Genomic DNA, 21,902 nt, shown 5'->3' on the forward strand with positions numbered 1-21,902 from the left:
AAAGGTAAAACTATGAAGACGATCAATTGATAGATCAGTGGTCGCCAGGGTTGAGAGAATCAGAGGGATGAACAGGGGGAACACAAAGCATTTTTAGTGAAAATGCCCTGTATGATACCATAATCACAGATACACGTCATTACGCATTTGTCCTAACCCACAGATTGTACAAGACCAGGAGTGAGCTGAGCCCTAATTGTAAAGTAGGGATTTGGGATGATAAGGCATCACTCCAGGGGGAACCGTTGATGACGGGTGAGGGGGTGATGGGAGCTCTCTGTATCTTCTGCTCAGTTTTGCTCTAAACCTAAAACTACTTAAAAAAAAAAAAAAAGTCTTAAATAATTAAAAAAAAAAATCCAAGAAAGGGAGTGGAGGTAATCAAGTGGTATTCAGAGACAGAACATGATGATAAGAGGGAAAATGGGAAACAAAGAAATGGAAGAAGGTGTAGAGAGATGTTGAAGCTGTTCACTCAACAAACATGTATGAGTGCCCACTAACTCCCCGGTACCATGATGTAGCAATTCATGACAAAGGACTCTCAAGGGTTCATCTGTGGAGCATGGAGGAGAGTGATGTCAGGAACCAAGGAGAATGAAGGTGGTATGGATCTGCTGCTAGGTGGGAGGTGACAGGTCATCAACTAGTGATAATTAGGCACATCTACTAACACAAAGATTCCCGCTGATGTTACAGCATTAGTAAGAAATGGAATTAGCTGATAGGGTTACACGATATGATACATACACCTTATAAAACTCAGAAGCAATGAAAGAGAGAAGTTACTTTTTCCCAAAAACAAAAGATTGATAAAAATATGGGGAGAAAATGTGAAGGTTATCAGCAAGTGTAGGACATTCAAATGAATATGTAAAAATGGTTATCCCCTGGGTCCATCCAGATTAGAAAGGACCCTCCCTCCCAGGCAAGAAAAGAAAAGAAAAGAAAAGAGAAAAAAGAGAAGAAAAGAAAAGAGGACAGTGGGGATTCCTGACTGGCTCAGTGAGTTGAACATCTAATTGTTGGTTTCACTTCAGGTCATGATCTTAGGGTTGTGGGACTGAGGCGCTTATCAGACTCCGTGCTCAGGGGGAGTCTGCTTGAAGATTTTCTCCCTCTCCCTCTGCCCCTCCTCCTACTCGTGTGACTGCGCATGTGCACCCTCACTCTCAAATAAATCTTTTCTTAAAAAACTAGGTTTTATTAAGACTTAAAAAATGTGTTAACTGGGAAAGAAAGAGGGCCTGGCAAAAGCCCTTCACTCTCAGAATACAATAAAAATACGCATTCTTAATTATAAAAGCCCCTTCTGTATGAATGGTCACAAATGGTGGGTCACCAACCTTGATACAGGGTTATAACTGCACACACAGCTAACTTTTAATTTTAACAGTAGTCATGGCACTCTCTTAGTTTACTCGCCATTACTTGGGTTTTTATTAAGTACAGAGTCAATTCAGTGATGGGAAATGAGCATGTTATCTAATAGACTATGAACAAGTAAAATGGCTGTCCAACTTTAAATTCCCTTTTACTGGTTGCAGTGCCATATCGTGGTAAGAACCCTGATGACAAGAATTTTTTCAAGAACTCATTCTGAAACTTTCAAATCTAGATATGACTGAGGAAAAACTATGTAAAAACTATCATAAAAGCCGTAAGAACTAGGCAATTCCAACTTTTAGACAAAGCAGCAATTAAACCCAAACCAATGGACATTTCCACACCTGGCTCATGGAATTCACGTGAGGGACCAGACATGGCCCAGAACACAATCAATCAAATCCACGGAAAAAAGCTCAGATGCTTTCCCAATGGCAAAACGTGCTTGCCACTGAACTTTCAACTTTTATGGAGAGAAATATTGTGATGCATACAGTTGACCTTCCCCTTAGTTCTTCTCTCGTTCTTCGTAATTCACTTATTTACTTGTTTATGTCCTGGTACACTAAACATAGTTTTTCTAAATCTAGCAAAGAGGGAACACAAAAGAGCTTAACTAACGGAAAAAGATATGGTAAAATTAGACAACAGCCACCAAAGAGAAGCCTGACATTATTAACCGATAAGAAACAGCAAATTAGGGGGGCGTCTGAGTGGCTCAGTCGGTTAAACATCTGACTCTTGGTTTTGGTTCAGGTCATGATCTCAGGGAGTTTCTACTTGAGATTCTTTCTCTTTCTTTCCCTCTGCCCCTTGCCCCCACCAACTCCTTCTCTCTCAAATAAATAAATAAGTCTTTAAAAATATATATATATTATATATTTGTAAAATATATAATATATATGTAAAATGTTTCATAAAATTATTTTTAAAAATTCTACTACAAAATACATTATAAAAAAATAACTTACTCTGTATGTCAAAAACCTTTATAGTAATAACTGTAAGTCTTAACAATTCATGCTTAATGCTCTTTTGGAAAATCTGTGACACCAGGGAACATCTGAAGGGATCCTGGAGGAAAAGGAGAGGTGAGATCATCACCACCACTGGGGGATGACACAGCATGAAACTGAAGATGGAACCGGATGGTCTTTCTCACCTCAAAATCCTAGTTTTAGAATATTATGAGCTGAACATAGATGTGTTTGCCTTTCGTAAAAAATAAGAATCTAGAAGTTATGGGATTAAGATCCCAAAGAAAAAGAAGTAAAAATGTAATTCTGAACTCTCATGCAAACAGAGATGGTTAAAGAATTTTAAGCAATTACGAATGCCGCTGTCTTCATTCACAAAGGAAAAGATGACTAAAGACCAAAAAGTCACAAAGACAAACAAAAAAGCCAAAACCAACCTTTCTTTTTTTTTTTTTTTTTAAGATTTTATTTATTTATTTGAGAGAGAGGCAGTGAGAGAGAGCATGAGCGAGGAGAAGGTCAGAGGGAGAAGCAGACTCCCCATGGAGCTGGGAGCCTGATGCGGGACTCGATCCCGGGACTCCGGGATCATGACCTGAGCCGAAGGCAGTCGTCCAACCAACTGAGCCACCCAGGCGTCCCAAAACCAACCTTTCTTAACAAAAATTCAGACTTCACTACTGACTGATGAAATAATCCCAAAAGCTTGTTTAAAAAACATTTCTAAATTATAGACCAAATCAGAAGGCCAGTCACTGATTCAGTTTTCAATTCTCTACAGAACTACATCTTACGCTATCCATGGAATTTTGACCCCAACTTTGGAGATGAAAATAAAATAGTTAAAATTAACTCAGTGATGGTTGATCAATTAGATTAAAATTACATGGCTGGCTATAACCATAACAAGAGCGCATGGTTAGATTTTTTTTTTCCTCACAAAACCCAACTCCTGACAGGAGTGGGCAGAGATCCTTTTAATGAGAAATGGAAAGATATACTGATAGAAGAAACAAAATTGTAGGCTAGATGTTCTGGCATCTGTGAGAGAACAAACCGGAAGGCTGCCTTACCTCCCATCTGCATAGTCTGTGTCTGCGCCACCCCACCAGACATCCGAGTCATCCTCCTCTGCGTCTGCTGAGTCAATATTGTCACTTTCCTCGGCCAGCGGGCAGCATACAAATTCCACCCCTCGGAACTTGTCGATTCCACAAGGCAGCAACATGCCATAGTCGTGCAAGTTGGTACTCTTTTCACTACAGGTCTACAGAAGGGAAGGAGAAGACAGTGAGCGGGGTAGAGCAGATTTGCTTCATTGTAAGAAAACCCCAAATATAATCACAGACACCCAATCACACAGACACCCAATATATCAAGAACCACTTTTTCGATGGAAAGGGCCATTTGCTGTTTTGAGTGGATTTACAAGTTTCTTTAGCAGAGACTACTTTGGCACCCTTATTTTTTAACTTATTTAATAAGGATATGTTGTTACACTATAGAAGTTAATAAAAACAACCAGAAGGGAAATTCTTTAGGAAAGAAGACAGAGAAGAAAACTGGAGTGGGAATGGATATTGGAGAACCAATGCTCTGTGGTGTCATAGGCACATCAGGTAGACACGATGGCTCCATGTACATCCCCTGCTCATTTCTGCCTCTACTACCTATGGAAATTTCTCTCATGTGGACATACGTTATTCTAGAAATTCAAACTCTCTTGCCTCACTTCCAGAATAACAATCCTGGGAAGAAAAGAAATTATCTTCTGCTATGAATCAAAATCTAATCAAAATTAGAGATTTCTCCATCAACATCTTTTTGCTTTCCTGGGATTTACTAAATGTGCACAAATCATCCACTGGTGATGGAGGAAAGATTAATAATTCAACACATATGGATAAGCAATGAAAGTATTAGAGTGTATTTTGACCTCAAAGGAATTGAAGTCATTTTTGTTTCTTAGTAACAAATTTTTTTTTCTTAACTCAAGAACAAACAAAAAATGAAATTATCTGGTTTGTTTTCTTAAGATCCAAAAAGCTCTTAAACGTCCAAAACACATTTTTCTATAATGAAAATTTTGTTTTACAGTAAATTGGAATATATTGTTTTATAAAAGGCAAAATTAATGCTAATTCCTAAGTGGTGATTTTTGCCTAGCAACGTCAAAGCGATCTGAGCTAGATCAGGGATTCTCACCCTCAGTATTACCGGTATTTTTGGGTCAGATAATTCTTGGAGGAGAGATGGAGGAGAGACTGCCCTGTTCAATGAGGAATGTTCAGTAGAATTACTAGGATCTCTGACCTCTAGCCCACAAATGCCAGTAACACCACCCCCTCTAATTGCAACAACCAGAAATGTCTCTAGACATTGGCTTATGTACCTGGGGAAGGATGAGGAACAAAAGTGACCTTATTTTGAGAACCACTGAGCTAGACAAAGGAGCCTAATTCTAGGAAACTGATCTTCTGCAAGAATTATATACACTCATTAGAAAAATTCTATAATATACCAAAGGGAAAAATGGTTTTGAAGATGACACTAAGTGACACTCTATCCTAATTATTTTACGTTATTTATCCACTTTGCCAAAAGCAGGAGTTAAGAAAGGTTAGGACTGGTGCCCCAGATCCAACCACCATGGAAAAATGAAGATGCTGGCCTGGCGTGGTAAACACGAAATAGGGTGGCATAACTTAGAAACAGTTGCTACTGGACGAGCTAGTTCCTGTTCTACTGCTGCATTCTCCAATAGATGGTAGGAGAAAACTTCAAATTAAAAAAATTCAGTATATGACAAAAGAAAACAAGAGGTATATAAAAAATAATTTGGGAAAAAAAGGTACACTTCAAGGTTTATGGCAAGTGTATAAGATCATAGTTTCTAGTTTATGAAATGCAGCATAGACACAATAAATCTAACTAACTCAATCAGTTTTTGACTCTTAAAATTTACTCGTGGATAGTTTCTTCTTTTTTAAATAAGAAATATAACTTATTCAACAACATGGCTGGCTACTGCCTCAATGTATCTGTATCTTCTACAATGGCAGGACTCGTGTCCCTAGGAAATCTCCACTTTAGAAGAGGAAGGAAGGTATGGGCTGGTACCTCTTTGGCGACCGTGTGCCAGTGAAGGTGGGTTTCACAAACGTCCATCCGCTCCTGGTGTAGGAATTTGCACTTGTCGGGAACAAGGAGGGCATCACTTACAAACTCGCCAACTGCAAGAAAGGGAAAACGTTTCGTGTCATTCCATCTGCATCATGGGGCTCGTGTACACTGGGTCGTTACCAAGGAAAGATGGGCTAAAATACTTCCGAAGGTATACAGCTCTCTGAATGACGAAGGAATCTATTCACAAAAGGCTGGTACCCTTAGAATGCTGAGCCCTGCGTCCTGAGCTCGGTTCCTTGCCATGTCAACCTGGATGGTTAAAATACTTCCCACGTGTGTTAAATGAAATCTTTATTTGATTACTATGAAGCTCTGACTGCAAAGTTAATCACACAGAAAGCTGCTATTCAACTGCAACAAGGGGAAAAAATACAGACTGACACCGCGAGGCAATCATTTGAGCAGAATCAGTATAAATAACTGTCCATCCCTCCTTCTTGGACATTTTTCATCTGTTTATAAGCTCATAGAAGATTTTGCATTTTTCTACTTCTAAACAAACAAAATCTATACATGTACTTACGTTTACATATGTCACACAGAGTTTAATTAAATTATGAATACCACTGCTTAGATTCTTGCTGTATTTTTAAAGAAAATGTGTACATGCAAATTATTTCTAGCAACACTGCTACTGCAGATAGAAAGATATTTCATAAAGTCCTATAAGAACATTTACATTCTTATAAGGATAAAAGTTGGATAATGACAGAATGTAAGCTATGAGCTTAATTTTTATTTCTTTTGTTCACTACAGTAACCCTAGCTTTTAGCAAGATTCTGCACACAGGAGGAACAGATGTCCTGATGAGTGAAGACGTTAAACGCTGTAAGAGAGGGGCACCTGGGTGGCTCAGTCGGTTAAGCAACTGCCTTCCACTTGGGTCGTGATCTCAGGGTCCTACAATCGAGCCCCATGTTGGGTTCCCTGCTCCGAGGGGAGTCTGCTTTTCCCTCTTCCTCTGTCCCTTCACCCACTTGGGCTCTCTCTCTCTCAAATAAATAAGTAAAATCTTAAAAAAAAAAAAATGCTGTACTAGAGACGAAGATGTTGCTGGTCCTACAAAGTGAACACATCTGCTTAGATGCACCAGGAAAGAACTCAAAGCAAAAACCACATCACAGATGAGTCTACAGGGATGAGGAGGGGTATGCTGTGTAGAAAATGAATGGAAGGGGCACCTGGGTGGCTCAGTGGGTTAAAGCCTCTGCCTTCGGCTCAGGTCATGATCCCAGGGTCCTGGGATTGAGCCCTGCATCAGGCTCTCCCGCTCAGCAGGAAGCCTGCTTCCTCCTCTCTCTCTGCCTGCCTCTCTGCCTACTTGTGATCTCTGTCTGTCAAATAAATAAATAAAATCTTAAAGAAAAAAAAGGAAAAAGAAAGAAAATGAATGGAAGCTCCAAGATGTAAGGTCAGCATCTATCTTCTTTAACATCCCACTCCTGATCCCTGGGTCCAGTTCTGGCAAATAGGACCATTCTGATAGACAGATGGATGAATGGCAAAAGGCAGTTCGAAATGAGGGCACGTCCTGTGTAAAACAGAGGAAAGAAAGGGTGAGGCATATCTGTAGAGGAGGCAAAAGTCCAACGTGGCTGGAACACCAGGTTAAGTGCAGAAGGGAGCGCAGAAGTGAATGAGGCAGGAGGAAATGCTGGACTCCTTACTGTAGGATCTAAAGTTCGGGCTCCCACTTCAGAGGCACCATAAGACAAAAGATACTTGAAACAGGAATGACATGCTCAGGTTTGTCTCTGGGACAAACTCTCTAATCAAGTGTGCGTAGGGAGACCCTGAGGAGGGCACTGCCGTCCTTCAGGCAAGACAGGCAAGAACAGATTTAACCAACAACCCCAAATAAGCAGGGAATACAAGGGGTCCACACCCCAGCAAAGAACATGTTTTTTCTTTCACAGTAAGTTAACACCACATTTTCTGAAAAGGACCATAAAGAGCAAAGAAGACCTTGAGAGGGGGAAGAAAAAAAACCCTTTTTTAATTCCGGATATAGAAAAGAATTCTTGAAAACTTCGTGCCCATAAAGGCGTTTAAACTTGAGTCTGTTTCTAGCTCAAACATGCAAGAATGTCTCACGATATTTAAGGACTTAGTATTTAGATAAAAACCTAAGTGAAAAATTTGTTTCTAAATTTCAAAACAAAACAAAACAAAACAAAAAACAAACAAACAAACCCAAAACCTAAGCGAATCATAAGGGATGAAGAGCCCTTCATCTTGTCATTCCCTAAATCTTTAAGACAATGTACGATGCCCACAGCATGGTACGAGGAGTCAGAGAAAATGCAAGAATTATGAGACATGATGCCCCCCCAAAAGGCTGTGGGTGTGGCTTGTGGGAAAGGGACCCACGAGTCCTGGGAGCCTATGCCATGACGGTGGCCATGGCCTCATGGGCAACACTTCACCTCAGCTCCACAACAGCTGTGGGACATGGGACAGCTCTCTTGCAGTATTAACCTCACTTCCCAGGGGAGAAATGCCTGCCAAAAAACGTGTCTAACGCCACCTGCCCTCAGCAGATAATAACCTTGCCACAGAGATGAACATTAAGATACACAGTTTCGGGAAAGAAATAATAATGCAAGTCACATCATATCCCCCCCCCTTGACTTTGACACAGAATATATCAAACAAACCAAAACCACCCAACTAAATCCCACCTGAGAAGGAGAATGGAAAATAAAAGTAACTTCGTCCAAAGCCAACACAGCGTCCCCAGGTGGACTCTTCATGGTTTCTCAGGATGCGCCATCAGCTGCAGCTGTTAGCAAGAATACTTGATACCTCAGCGTCCGATTTTCAAGGCCACACAAGAGGCCAGAAGTGATCAAAGGCCTGAAGAGGGGACCTCTTTCATTTATGGGCTCTGGTCAGTCAAACTATATTGCCGTACTTACAAATGTTCAAAATTCTTTTTTTCAAAAGTGTTCTTTTTTTTTTTTTTTTTTAATTTTACAATTATTGGAAAGGCTAAATGCCTGTTCCAAGGCTATTAAATCAGCTCATGAGACAATCAGGAGCAGGTGTCAGACACTCTCAACCTTGACCTGAGAGAGCTCTTGCAGCATAAACTGGCTAACAGCTGGCAAACGACGGTGTGTCTGGTTTTACTTGCCTGGAGGCCAAGTTGCTGAGGATTAGATTTTACTGCAAAGCCAAAGTTGCTGAAAGATATTTGCCTTGGTAAAATCTCATGATCCTCAAAGGGACATGTATTGCATTAATTTGTAAAAAGATCTATTAGGTTTTTTTTGTTTTTTTTGCAGAAGGACATTTCACTTAACATTGTAAAGACGCTCTTAGGTTTCTAATAATATACATAGCCAAGAAATATAGGCCCCCTGAATGAGACTGCCTTTTTTTTTTTTTTTTTTTTGAAAGGATAAATACTGGTTATTTAGTAAGCCCTCAGGACTACTGGCAAAATAGGAAACGCACTGCACTCTAACATTAAAATAAAATTTGGCAGTGACTTTGTGGTGTTACAGTCCTGCTTCAATTACTTTCAAAATTGATGAAACATGCCAGAATGTTACACGTCAGAAATTTTAAGCAATTAAACCCCAAAAATCTGTTAAAATTTTTTACCAAAGAATTAAAGAGGAGTAGTAAAAATATATTGTATCCTTTCTCATAAACTAGTTCAGTTTAACATGGTTTATATGCTCTCCCCTTTTAATTCTAAAAGAATTATTCTTAAAAATCTATGATACAGGGCGCCTGGGTGGCTCAGTGGGTTAAGCCGCTGCCTTCCGCTCAGGTCATGATCTCAGGGGCCTGGGATCAAGTCCTGCATTGGGCTTTCTGCTCAGCAGGGAGCCTGCTTCGCTCTCTCTCTGCCTGCCTCTCTGCCTACTTGTGATCTCGCTCTGTCAAATAAATAAATAAAATCTTAAAAAAAAAATCTATGATATAACAGGAGACATATGGAAACTCTCTGTATTCTCCACTCAGTGTTGCTGTGAATCTAAAATTGCTCTAAAAAATAGTTTTTAAATTAAAAACAAACAATTAATAACAGTATATACCTGGAGTTTCCACATAAAACTATGTATGCTTTTATTTTTAAAATAAACCTTCTGGTTTCTTTGGTCTGGTCCTTCAGAAAAAACACACGCTCATATACACAATTTTTAATAGAATTCAAGTGAAAGAGATCTAAATGAATTAAGTACCATAATGAGAAATCATGTTCTTGTTTATGCTGACCTCTGGGACATTCAGCACTGTTTAATCCTAGTGGATAAATTCATCAATATATACTGTGCAAGTTTATTGATGAGCATACAATCACAATTTATATCACACAGACAGACACACACACACACCCCAATTGACAGGGCATTTTCAAAGCTAATGAACAAGATCTGGGTTTGGCTAAAAAGTCCTGGCAAGATGAACAATGACGTCCAGTTCAATTGGGACTCTGCAGGCCTTAATCCACTGGCTCTTTGGTGGTCTTTGAGAGGACTGTCTAGCTCAAATTACCTCATTCTACAGATGGGAGGCAAAGAACCCAGCTCAAGTGTCTGACCCACAGAGCGAGCTGGTGGTGGACACGGTCTAAAAATCTGGGTTTCTGGGTTCTCCATCCAAGAGTGGTAACTCAACTCACTGTCATTTAAACTCTGGTCGAAATAAGTGATTTGCCACATTCCCTCTGGCTGTTACCAAAGCAGATTCACTTTTAGACTATAAAATGCTGAAATGTTATCATGTGCAATGCGGTCTATTTGACAATAAAACTAGGTTTCAATTACCTAGCAAGCCATATAAAACAGCTGGGAATGCATCGCACGGTGCAGAACAGGACGTGTGGTAAGCCGTGGCTTAGAGACCTGACGGGGTGTTTTTTGGATTTCAATACCACCCTCACAGTCCAGGCTATGCCCATCTTTCTGCGCTGCTGTCCTTAGCCTGGCGGCTTTTGTCTTCATGTCCCGTGGTCGACAATGGTCACAGTTGCGTGCAGGAAACAGGCAGAACAGCCAAGGCATGGTGGTTTTCTGCTTGTTTTTTTGTTTTTTGTTTTTTGTTTTTGTCCTCATACAGTTTTGCTGTTTCACATGGGATGGACACCCTCCTTGTTTTCTACATCCTCTATGCCATGACTATGTATCTGTCCACACTCAGCTGCAAGGGAATCTGTGCGAGTATTTTCAGCTGAGCACATTGTCACTGTGAACAACAACAACAAAAAATCTGGGAGTCTTTTACAAAGGAAGAAGTGGGAATAAATATTAAACAGGCAAGTAGCAGAGTTTCCCACATCATGGAATTAAAATACAGGAATGTAGTTTTCAATCTCTTTACACTGCCTTTTCAAAAGATAGATAATTCCAGGAAGAAGACAGAAGTGCATATGAAGCACAACAACTAAAACTACCAAGTCTCTAATTCAAGGCACAGGGAGAAATTCAGGGGGGTGGGGGGTGGGAGGCGTCCGGGTTGTCAGAGGATAGAGCAAAATCATGCACAGCTGAGACTGCTCAATTGTTCAGAGTAAGAGTGGGATTGCACAGATTGATTAAAAGATTCCAGAACCATACATAAGAACTTCAAGGTACAGAGATTCCGGAATTTTAAAAAACGTTTCTATGAACTTGCAAAGACTAAAGTGGTGTTGGCCAGAGTCCTGCAGAACAAACAGTGGTCATGTCTAAGGTCTAGGGATTTCTGCCCAAGGGGTGTCCTTCCTTCCAGGTCCCTCAAGCTGTAAAGATGATTCAGGAAAGGGAGGATACAAAGGGGGTTTGGGGTAAGAATGTTCCGGCAACATAACCACTGAGAAACAGTAAAGCCCGCTTCCCTCCTTGTGCTATACTCCACCATGAGGGATGAGACACGGCCCGGATCCGGCTCCTGACATAAGATGTCAACAGTTACAGCAATTCTGGACTCTTTGCCTGGCACTCACGTAGCTGCTTTGGGGACATCATCTCACACTGTGCTCCGTACCCTGCACTGAGGTGACTGCAATGATCTCACTGCACAAGGGCAGAAGGTGAGCCTGACGAGTTATATATTCAGCCCAGGTCACACACGGAGTAAATGGTGGAACTGGGAAAACGAGGTGAGTTAACAGACAGATGTCCTGCGACAACGATGCTCAGTTATTTACTCTTACTATTACTACTATTATTATTATTTCCCCCCAGTATCCATTTATCTTCTCATATTAATACCAATTACAGTCAATAAGAACAGAAACAACTACTCTTCACTGTTCACTGATCACCTATTATGCTCCTTCTGAAGGCAGTGAGGTTTTATTCTTAGCATTTTATCACCATTCAGTTATAGCTCTATAGTCCTACGTCTGAGCACTGCTTATGACGAAATGGATAGTGGTCACAGCCAATCCTGGTCAACACAGTGGGCTGGAGTCTCGTGAGCACGGAATGCGTGTGACCAATCCTTTCACCTTCTGTGCTGGGCTCCAGTCCTGGCTATGAGGGGCGGGGGTTTCCTGGGATCCCCCCGCAGTCAGTCCTTCATCCACTAACTCTTCATTGCATACTCTCTATTTTAATTAATGCTAAGATACAGGAGTGAACAAAACAGATGGAACTAAATGAAATTCTAGAGGGAAAAGATAAAAAAATAAAATAAAATAGAATGGCAAATGGTAATAAACACCATGGAGATAAAGCAGAGAAAGAGATAGGGATGGGGAAGGGGAGGCATCATGCAGAGGAAGTAGAATTTTAAATAGAGTAGTCAGGGAAAGCCTCATGGAAAATATGGCATTTGAGTGAAGGCCTAAGGAAACGAGGGAACAAATCATCAAGATACCAGTGGGAAGAACATTCTAGGAAGAGGAAGGAACAAGTGCAAAGGTCCTGAGACAGGACAGCAAGACCAGCGTTGTCAGAGAGGAATGACGGGGGGTGGGGAGGGTGGTCAACAGGTGAGTGAGAGTGGGCTGTATGGGGCATTAAGCATTGCCCACACTCCGGCCAAAACCCTGAGTAACACATAGACTCTGGAGTGGTTTTCTACGTGAGTTGTTCTTGCCCTACAGGTCAAGATGGGAAGTAAAAAGGCCTGGCAAGGAGCTATTGCAATAATCCGGTGTGAGATGACCGTGTCTTGGACCAGGGTGGTAGCAACAGAAATAGTCACCACCAATGGTAGTTGCTAGAGCAATAGTAAGGTTCTAGATGTAGTTTGAAGGTAGAATCTAAAGGATCAAGGAAGGGCATTGGAGAAAGTCAGTCAAGGATCTAACTTGTTTCTATTCCAGGAACTAGAGGATGCTTTGTACTGAAGATGATGGAAAACAGGTGGGACAAGACCTTTCCGTTGGTCCCTCATGGATGTGTAGATAGGTGAACACCCCAGGTTTATGTGCTTATTACCGCAAACTACTACATGCATATCAAATGAGAACTGTAGATAAATGATTCATCAGGCAATTTTTTATTTTACCATTTCAGATTCTTACTCCATGGATACTTTTTCTTGAATTTGTTCATCATGTACCATTATTTTCTAACTTTATCAAACGGACAGGAATTTTTCTGGGAGGCATTTGTGCTCAAGACATGGGAAGAATACTTACAATAGGGTAGCCAAAACATTTCTCAACAAACCTCCCCGTGCGATAAAACTGTGGTAAGTTTTGTTTCAGAGTGGGGGAGTTACTGGGTTCTCCAAGAGGACAAAAGGATGAGTTACATATTGCTTTGAGAACTGATGGTTGGCTTCCACCAACATGCCATTATAACTATTACCATTTAGCAGTAAAAACAGACAGCCTTCTTCACCTCAGAGCTATTTGCCAGACGGCAGACATGAAATGGATCACGTTAAGGTAAATGTAAAAAAAAAAAAAAAAAAAAAAAAAAGTGAAAACCAGAAATTTCCCTTAAATTGTCTGACTTATTCAAATGAAGGGAGCACAGCCTTATATATATAACATAAATGCTGGGGTGGATACAAGACAGAATAGTTGTTTGACCAAGGCTCTGAATAGCACTGGTCTCAAATAATGAAAACTGTGCAACAGATACACAGTTAAAAGACAGGAACACAGGAACGTTTCTTAGTAGTTCCTCAGCTTTCAAAAGCCTCACATAGGAATGAGTTAACAAGTCTGACACAGCTATGCAAGTGTGCTAAAACTGAATAATTAACTAAATGGAGGGTAGATGGTGGAAGTCAGGCTTTTCACTGCTGGGAATGAGAATTTACAGATAAGCAAGGGGAAGAAGTGGAATGATCCATGGGGTAATAGGAGATCCCGAGACGTCAAGATGAACTCACATCTGGCTTACTATAGATACCGATGCCTGGCTTTAAGAGTATTTACAGACAGGTATAATACAAGCGCTCGTGTATAAGCTCTTGCTCGCTCTGTCAGCTGAGAGGGCCCAGGGGCTAAGGCCGTCAGGCAGCAATGAGGACACCGAGCTTCCGAGATTAGATGAGATCAGGCGTGTTTCGGGATGGTACGGTGCTGGACTCACATCTTGGTTTCTAACACCATTCCCCAATAAAAGGAACCAGGGCTGCTTGGAGAAATGGCTGATCCTAGGATCGGTGCAGGATAGACACATGATGAGTCTGGAGCATCTTGTTCAGAAAAAAAAAAAAAGAGGCTCTGTGAAATAAGAACAGGAGCCAACTAAAAAAGCTCCCGATGGCTGGCGCAGGAATAATACGAGCCATAAAATACATAAAGTGGTGGTACTGGATAATAACTAATAACTCAATGTATTCGTAAGTCCAAATCACTGAATAAATAAATAAATGGGTGGAAAGACAATCTGTGCAGAACCATTCCAAATAATCTACACGGATCCTCCGCCCTCAAAGAGTGAGAAGCATGAATCTCTACTCCTTAAGTGCAGGCTATGTGTGGTGACTTCCTTCCTGAGAACAGCTCCCAGTGGGGGAACAGGGAGTAACTCTAGCTTGGAAGAACCTGATAAACACCACCCCAGCCATCATGGTTGATATCAACAGTGACATACCAAGTTGATAATATGTGCACTTAATATAAGATCAAAAGGGTACTTTACTTCTATGGTCTTCTTCTCCAAAAACCCATAGCCCCATTATAACGATGAGAAAATTCTAACACAGGAGCATCCAACAAAATACTTGACTGGTACTCCTGGAAACTGCTAAGGTCATTACCAACAGGGAAACTATGAGAAGCTGTCACAGCCAAGAGGAGGCTAAGGAGATCTGATAACCAAATGCAATGGGTTTCCTGAATGTGATCTTAAAACTTAAGAACATCTGAACAAAGCATGGAATTTATTAATAACAATGTCTCGCAATTGGTTCATTCATTGTAATAAATGTACCATATTAATGGGAGATGTTGATAACAAGGGAAACTGGCTGAGGGGGGATTTGGAACTCTGGGCTACCCTCTCAAGTTTTCTGTTTAAGTCTAAAACTTAAAGTTCTCTTAAAAACTTTTTGGAAGTCTTTATATAAAATTTCAGACCTATTTGCCTTAGCATCAACATTCTGGCCTTCAAAACCGTGTTTGCGAGATTACTATAGCTGTAAAGAAACCGGGGTTAGAAAGATCTTGCTGAACATGGGATTTTCTTCAGTGGCATTTATAGTGACTGGACAGAACCTGGCTTTTGATTTTCCAGGCAAATCTCTCCCTGAATCATTTGTGTGATGTACAGTATTTACATTCTAATTCAGAATAATCACACATATCAATAAGAAAGGAAATGCTTTGCTTTCCAAGTTTAACCTTGTTTTAGAAATGTAAATATAACATCACAGAATTCAATTACCCTTTACAAAGGAGCAGTCTCAGGCTGGAAGACTAATTTCTGTGTAGCTCATGCCTGGACTCCAGGCTCCCCGCCTGACTGAACTGTAATGCTCACTACACCACGGTAAAGTGTGTAGAACATTCCACAAATTCTGCATCATGGCTTCCTGTCCAACCAACCCTAGATTAGCTAAGCTACGTGGGTTTTTCCTGTTGCCTCTCTTTTACTGTATTACCCATATTCTTGATTTTATCAATAACGAGCCTTCTTTGTTACTTACATTTGTAATTATTTCAATATCAGTTAAAAGGTGGAATTATCAAAATAACGGTTGTTAAATCCTTTCAGATCAGGGGTGTGCAAACTTTGGTGTGCTGGACTGTGATACAGACTCGTCCTTCCTCCCTCTCAGCCCAGCACCAGGACCCCAGCGCCCCTCACCCCGGCACCTGATCTTGGCCGTGGGGGATGTGCCTGAAAAGCAGACCTCCGCAGAGGAGGGATTCTGCTTCAGGCGGTTCATGGACCACATGAGAAATGGTGCGTACATCAGCGCTTCTCAAGCTGCAGCTCAGACACGGATCACCTGGGGATCTCGTTAAAATGCAGTTTCTGATTGGACAAGTCCAAGGGGGGGGACCTAGTCGGCTTGTTACTCCCAAGTGAGTCAATTCAGCTGTTCCTTCAGGCAGCAAGGGTCTACTTAAGATAATCCATTATAACTAATCTTATTAAGGTGGTTTTTTTTTTTTTTAAGTTACAGGTTATTATGAAACACTTTTTGGAGTGGTTTGTCTTTTCTTATAATTTTTTTTTTAAGTAGGCTCCATGCCAACAAGAAGCTGGTACTCACAACCCGGAGACCAAGAGTTGCACACGCCACTGAGCCAACAGGCCCCCCGGCTTGCCTTTTCCTTTTTCTTTTCACTCTGTTAGAAGACACACAAGATAAAACTTACCAGTTTAGCCATTCCGTTTTTTTTTTTTTTTTACTTTTGTGTTTTTTTTTTTAAGATTTTATTTATTTATTTGACAGAGATCACAAATAGGCAGAGAGGCAGGCAGAGAGAGAGAGGAGGAAGCAGGCTCCCTGCTGAGCAGAGATTCCCGATGTGAGGCTCCATCCCAGGACCCTGAGATCATGACCTGAGCCAAAGGCAGAGGCTTAACCCACTGAGCCACCCAGGTGCCCCCAGTTTGGTCATTCTTAAACATACAGTTCATTGGTGTCAAGTATGTTCACAGTGTTGTGTGCAACATATCTCTTTTCATCTTGCAAAACTGACACTATACACATTGAACGTTTCCCCTTTTCCTCTGTCCCCAGCCGCCTAGCAATCAGCATTATACTGTCTTTATGAATACGACGAATGTCTTTATGAATACGATGAATCTAGGTACTTCGTATGACTGGAATCCTAAAGCATTTGTCTTTTTGGTGACTGGCTTGGTTTGTCCTCTTAAAAACATGTAATCAAATCCTTTGTGCCTTCCTTTCATAAGCCTGGGTCGTGTCCCATAGATTTCCCATTCTGGCACAATTTTAAGAAAGCAGTGCCTTCTCACACAGGCCTGAGAGCCAAGTTGCCCGTTTTGTCTTTCATTTCTTTAATCACAGAAGATAAGAGAACAGGGTAGAAAGAATTCTGTATTTGAAGGCAGAACAGGAGAAAATGACACAGCAAGCAACTCAGGAGGATTTAGTGATTTCCGTGTATGAAAAGGTGAGGCTCGTGGTATTTCCTTGCCACAGAAGCTCAAATAGGATGCGGGACAAGGAAAAACATTAAAACCTAAGACGATCTGGTTTAATTTTAAGAGATCGTCTCTGCTACCACTCAGGATTGCGGAATACCACTGTTCACCCAGTCCCGCGAAGGCTACAGAACAAGCCACAGTCCTACACAAATGAGTACAGAGTAGCACTGTCCAAATATGACACACGCCATGTCAGCAGCTTTAAATTCCTCATAGCCACATTAGGAAGGTCGATTTTAGTAACAGACTTCATTTAACCCTGTACATCCTAAACTTTGTCATTTCAGCGTGCAATCAATGTAAAAAACTTACTACTAAGACAGTCTACCTTCTCCCTGCCACTCCCCAGACCAACTGTTCGATAGCTGGTGTCTATTTCCCACTTTCCACACATTAGTTTGGACTAGCCTCGTTTCAAATGCTCAACAGCCACATGAGGCTGGCAGCCCACCACGGGGCAGCACTGGCTTAGGGTCAAATTTCAGAGATCAGGAATATCTTTCAAGGGGTGATGAGTTCAATGTGGATGGGTTGAGGTTATGGGGTAAAATCTGAATCCAGAGATACAGGCTTCAATGGAGAAATAAATCTTACGTTTGAATACACTGGAGAGACCACATTCACAGTTCTATATGCTACCAGAATACCATACATTTTAGTCATAGAGGAATATCACTAGAATTCAATTTGTTACCATTAACCCTATTTACCAGCAAACAGCCCTTTTCCCTCACATTTCTCTTTTCGCAGTTCTCATACTTTTTTTTATTTATAGGGTGTATGATGAATTCAGAGGTGGAAATTCAAAGCAGATTTCCTTTACACCCCAATCTGTTCATCTTTAGCCTCACTCAGTGCCAGATACTGAGGGGTGAACTGAAAAGCAGATAGTGTGGGATGCCTGGGTGGCTCAGTTGGTTAAGCTTCTGCCTTTGGCTCAGGTCATGATCCTGGGGTCCTGGGATCGAGTCCCACATCTGGCTCCCTGCTCAGTGGGGAGCCTGCTTCTCCCTCTGCCCATCCCCCCACCTGCACACGTGTGCACTCTAAGTGAATAGATAAAATCTTTTAAAAAATGAGAAGCAGATAGTATGGGGGCAGCCTCCTAGATTCTTTATTTTGTCTCTTGAAAACACAAATATCCTCACTGGCTGCTTTCTCCTAATATTTTCTTCATACCTTATTAAAATATTCATAGCCTGATAGATTTTAAAGATGCAATTAATTAGGGTTATATATGGGGCTTTTAAAAAGCCACATAATTGCTAACAAAATACCAATCAGGCTGGTGCACCGGGAGGCCAGAGAACCACCAGTTATTACCCAAACCTTAAATTATACAGAGAGGTAAAAATACACAGCCTGTTTTTTCCACATACCATACTCAGAAACCCATGCGTGAGGTAGGCTATCATCAGGACAGGAAGAGGTATTTTCACCGGTAAATTTCTCAGCAGAGCTGGGGACTGTCACTTCCAAGCCCCTGACTATACTTCTTTCCAACCCATTACCATCCGGCCTTGCTGGAATAATCTTCCTCAGGTCTTCTCTTAAGGTTTATAGCAACAAGCACATTCATCTGCTCTCAAGTTCACTGTCCGTCTTCTCTACCACAGCACGTGGTTCTTAAATTTAGTCTTCTCTGGCTTTGCAACTATGGAGACAACATCTGTTCTTCCAAGCTCTGTCTTAAGCTACTTGTTCTTTCCCTTTCACTAATTCATCTTCTAATAATTCTGATTGTGAAGTTAAGACACGGCCCCCTACCCACTACTCCTACTTTCTCACTCAGATACAATCGGTCCTTGAACAACCTGGGTTTGAACTGAGTGGGTCCACTTATACAGTTTTTTTCCCCCCACAAATACAGCACGCTACTATAAATGTATTTTGACTTCCTTGTGATTGTAACAACATTTTCTTCTCTCTAGCTTACTTTACTGTAAGAACACAGTACGAATAACATACATAACATATGAAGTATGTGTTAACTGACTGTTATCAGTAAGGCTTCCAGTCAAGAGTAGGTAACTAGTACTTAAGTTTTGGTACTTAAGTTATATGTGAATTTTTGACTATGCAGGGGCTCAGCACCTCTACCCCCACGTTGTTCAAGAGTCAACTGTGTATCACTCATGTCTAGGAATTCCACAACTTACTCTGCCCTTTCACTGACGACCTTTCAGCTGACATTTCCAGAACCTAGCTAGACACCTACTGAAGAGGGTATTGCTTTTAGCAAATGTACATCCGACCAACAAATTTTAGAACTGTACCCAAAGAACAATAAGCAATTCCTCTTTGGGTCAGATGAATCTAGAGAAGGGAATAGAAACAACAGTCAACACTTTGGGAGAACCAAACACAGTGGGATTGTTAAACAAATTTTTCTTGGTTCTAAAATCCAGGTCCCCTTTCTCACTGAAATATGCCTCTACTTTTTCATCAATATTTGCCACTACTGGGGCGCCTGGGTGGCTTAGTTCATTGGGCTTTTGCCTCAGCTCAGGTCCTGATCCCAGGATCCTGGGATTGAGCCCCACATGGGGCTCCATGCTCAGCGGGAAACCTGCTTCTCCCTCTCCCGCTCCCCCTGCTTGTGTTCCCTCTCTTGCTGTGTCTCTCTCTGTCAAATAAATACATAAATAAAAATCTTTAAAAAAAAGAGAGGTAATTGGCCCTACTTCATGTCCCAAGCCACACGGGTTATACCCCTACTGCACTCAAACTATCCACATTCCTGAAGCTGGACTTCAGATCATGTCAGACATAGAAATGTTCTGAAATTCTCAACTCCAGTAAACGATCTGGTGAGCAGAAACCTTCTAGCTCGCCCCACTCCTTTCCACCTGCTACAAGGACTCATGACCCTGTGTCCCTGGACTCTTCATCACTCGCTAAGGTCCGTGGAGGAGGTTTCCCTGCCTTCCTTCCGTTTCTCTGCCAGTTTGGCCTGGGACATGTAGTGCATACGCTCATCACCAGCGCTTATAACCAGCTAGCTACCTCCCTGTGTGCTCATGATGCCCAAACTAGATAGTTTCCCAACTAGTTGGTCCAGCTTCTCTCTCGTACACGTGAGATTCCCCAATACCCAACTGCCACACGGTACTCCCTGAGAACTTAGTAAGTGTCCCTTCTGGATTCTCTTGTGACAGCCTAGACTTGAGATGTCTGGCTTTAGCTGACAAGGGAGTTGTCTCCTAAGGATTAGAGGAATAAATATTGATTTTTATCTCAGGGGTTTTCCAACTCAAAACTTCTCAGGAAAAGAAAAACATACGTCCTAAAAGATGCAAAGCTACTTAGGGCAAAAGGAATGAGATAAAGAGAAAATTCAACAGGAAAAATAAAAACATGTTACAGCGTTTAACAAAAGAGCTAGCTACACTACAGTATTTGGAATTAGCACAATCTTCTACCAGTATCAGAACATTGCCAAGTCCTCAAAGTTTGTTAAAACATAGAAAAAAGGATTAGAGTTCTGTCACTGTACCTGCAACATTCTGTAGGGAAGAAGGATACAATATCTAATAGAATAAATATAATAAGGATATATGATTCATCAAGCTCTTCAATAAAAATATGTTTTAGAGGTTCACCCAGTTCCACAGAGATGTGTTTCAAAAATCGTGATTTTTTTTTTTTTCCAGTGGGGATGCTAAATTAGAGTTCTCCCTGTCTTATCACTCCTCTATGGACTTAGAAATTGTCACTCAGATTTGTAAACAAGGCCTAGTTTCATTATTGTAAATGAATCTGCCAGGGCTTACCAGTCCTGAGAGAACTAAAATAATTGCATTTCTGGACTTCTAAGGAAGAGGGTTTGAGGTAGGAAATTAACACATTAAGGCTTCCAAGGGATGTATCACACACTATTTAGTAGAAAACTCCCCCTGGAAAATTCAGATCCCATGTCTCCAATCCAGTATCTCATGGCTTCTACGACTGGCCCAACGAAGTCATCTGTCTACACCTGCTAATACTCACAAGTGAAAGCTAAGAAGTTACTGTGACTCTCTGCAATAATGGAACTTAAAGACCACATTATAACAAATAACGGACCTGATTTTTTAAAAAGGTGATACTGTAATCTGTTTAAAAATAACTCAAAAAACCCTAGAAAAATCTAAGGTCAGTTAAAGGATATGCAAAGTTTGAGACTACTGATCAGAGCCTTCCTCAATAGCATATTATTTCCGTCTTGACAAAACTCCTTCTGCCGTGTGAGAGAACGAGAACAAGGCTATTCTTAAACCTAGTCATTTTCTTTTATCACTACAACTTCAATCACGGCTGTAAATGAAAATTTCTGCTCACTTTGCTACTTTTCTGCTTGAATGAATTTTGTAATGAAAACGTCTGTTCTCTTCCGACAGAGCACAAGTGTCATTCAAACTTTACACACCAGGCAGAGAGCAAACACATTTTTTCGATGCCAAATCATTTAACTGTGCGTCCCCACAAGCTGCAGCACACTGATGGATGCTGTAGTTTAAAAATTCTCTCAAGCAAAAGCAAAAGCATCAGAGGTAGGTGCAGTCAGGCTTCAAACATTCTCAGATTCGTTCTTTCTGACTCAACACCGCCACCCCGCCCCGGCTCCCTTCCTGGCCCTTGTCGACCAGAAAGCGTGGAACTATGCCAAAGCCCATTCCATGATCCAAACGGTCTTCCAGGTCAATAATCCAAAGTCACATGAAACCTCCGTCTTCAGTGGACCTCTCCAGGGAGCAAATATTTTAGAGAGCAAGCATTCCAGGCACGCAGAAGCTCAGCCTTTAAATCAAACTAAATGTTAACTAGTTTTTCAAAGGAAGG

General features: G+C 41.2%; 1 protein-coding gene across 7 annotated transcripts in view; it reads right to left on the reverse strand.

Moving 5' to 3' along the window:
- LOC111152475 (amyloid beta precursor protein) overlaps positions 1-21,902 on the reverse strand; it is a 277,755-nt gene that overhangs the window by 155,545 nt on the left and 100,308 nt on the right. For all 7 annotated transcript variants that reach the window (XM_022510996.1, XM_022510986.1, XM_022510978.1 and 4 more), the window contains exons 4-5: positions 5,484-5,596; positions 3,437-3,630 (exon numbers count right to left, since the gene is read on the reverse strand). In XM_022510996.1, the coding sequence (XP_022366704.1) occupies positions 3,437-3,630; positions 5,484-5,596 (307 nt within the window). The remainder of the gene's footprint in view (positions 1-3,436; positions 3,631-5,483; positions 5,597-21,902) is intronic.

Source organism: Enhydra lutris, unplaced genomic scaffold (assembly GCF_002288905.1).
Source record: "Enhydra lutris kenyoni isolate GAN:26980312 unplaced genomic scaffold, ASM228890v2 scaffoldscaffold2, whole genome shotgun sequence".
In the NCBI taxonomy this organism is placed as follows: domain Eukaryota; kingdom Metazoa; phylum Chordata; class Mammalia; order Carnivora; family Mustelidae; genus Enhydra; species Enhydra lutris.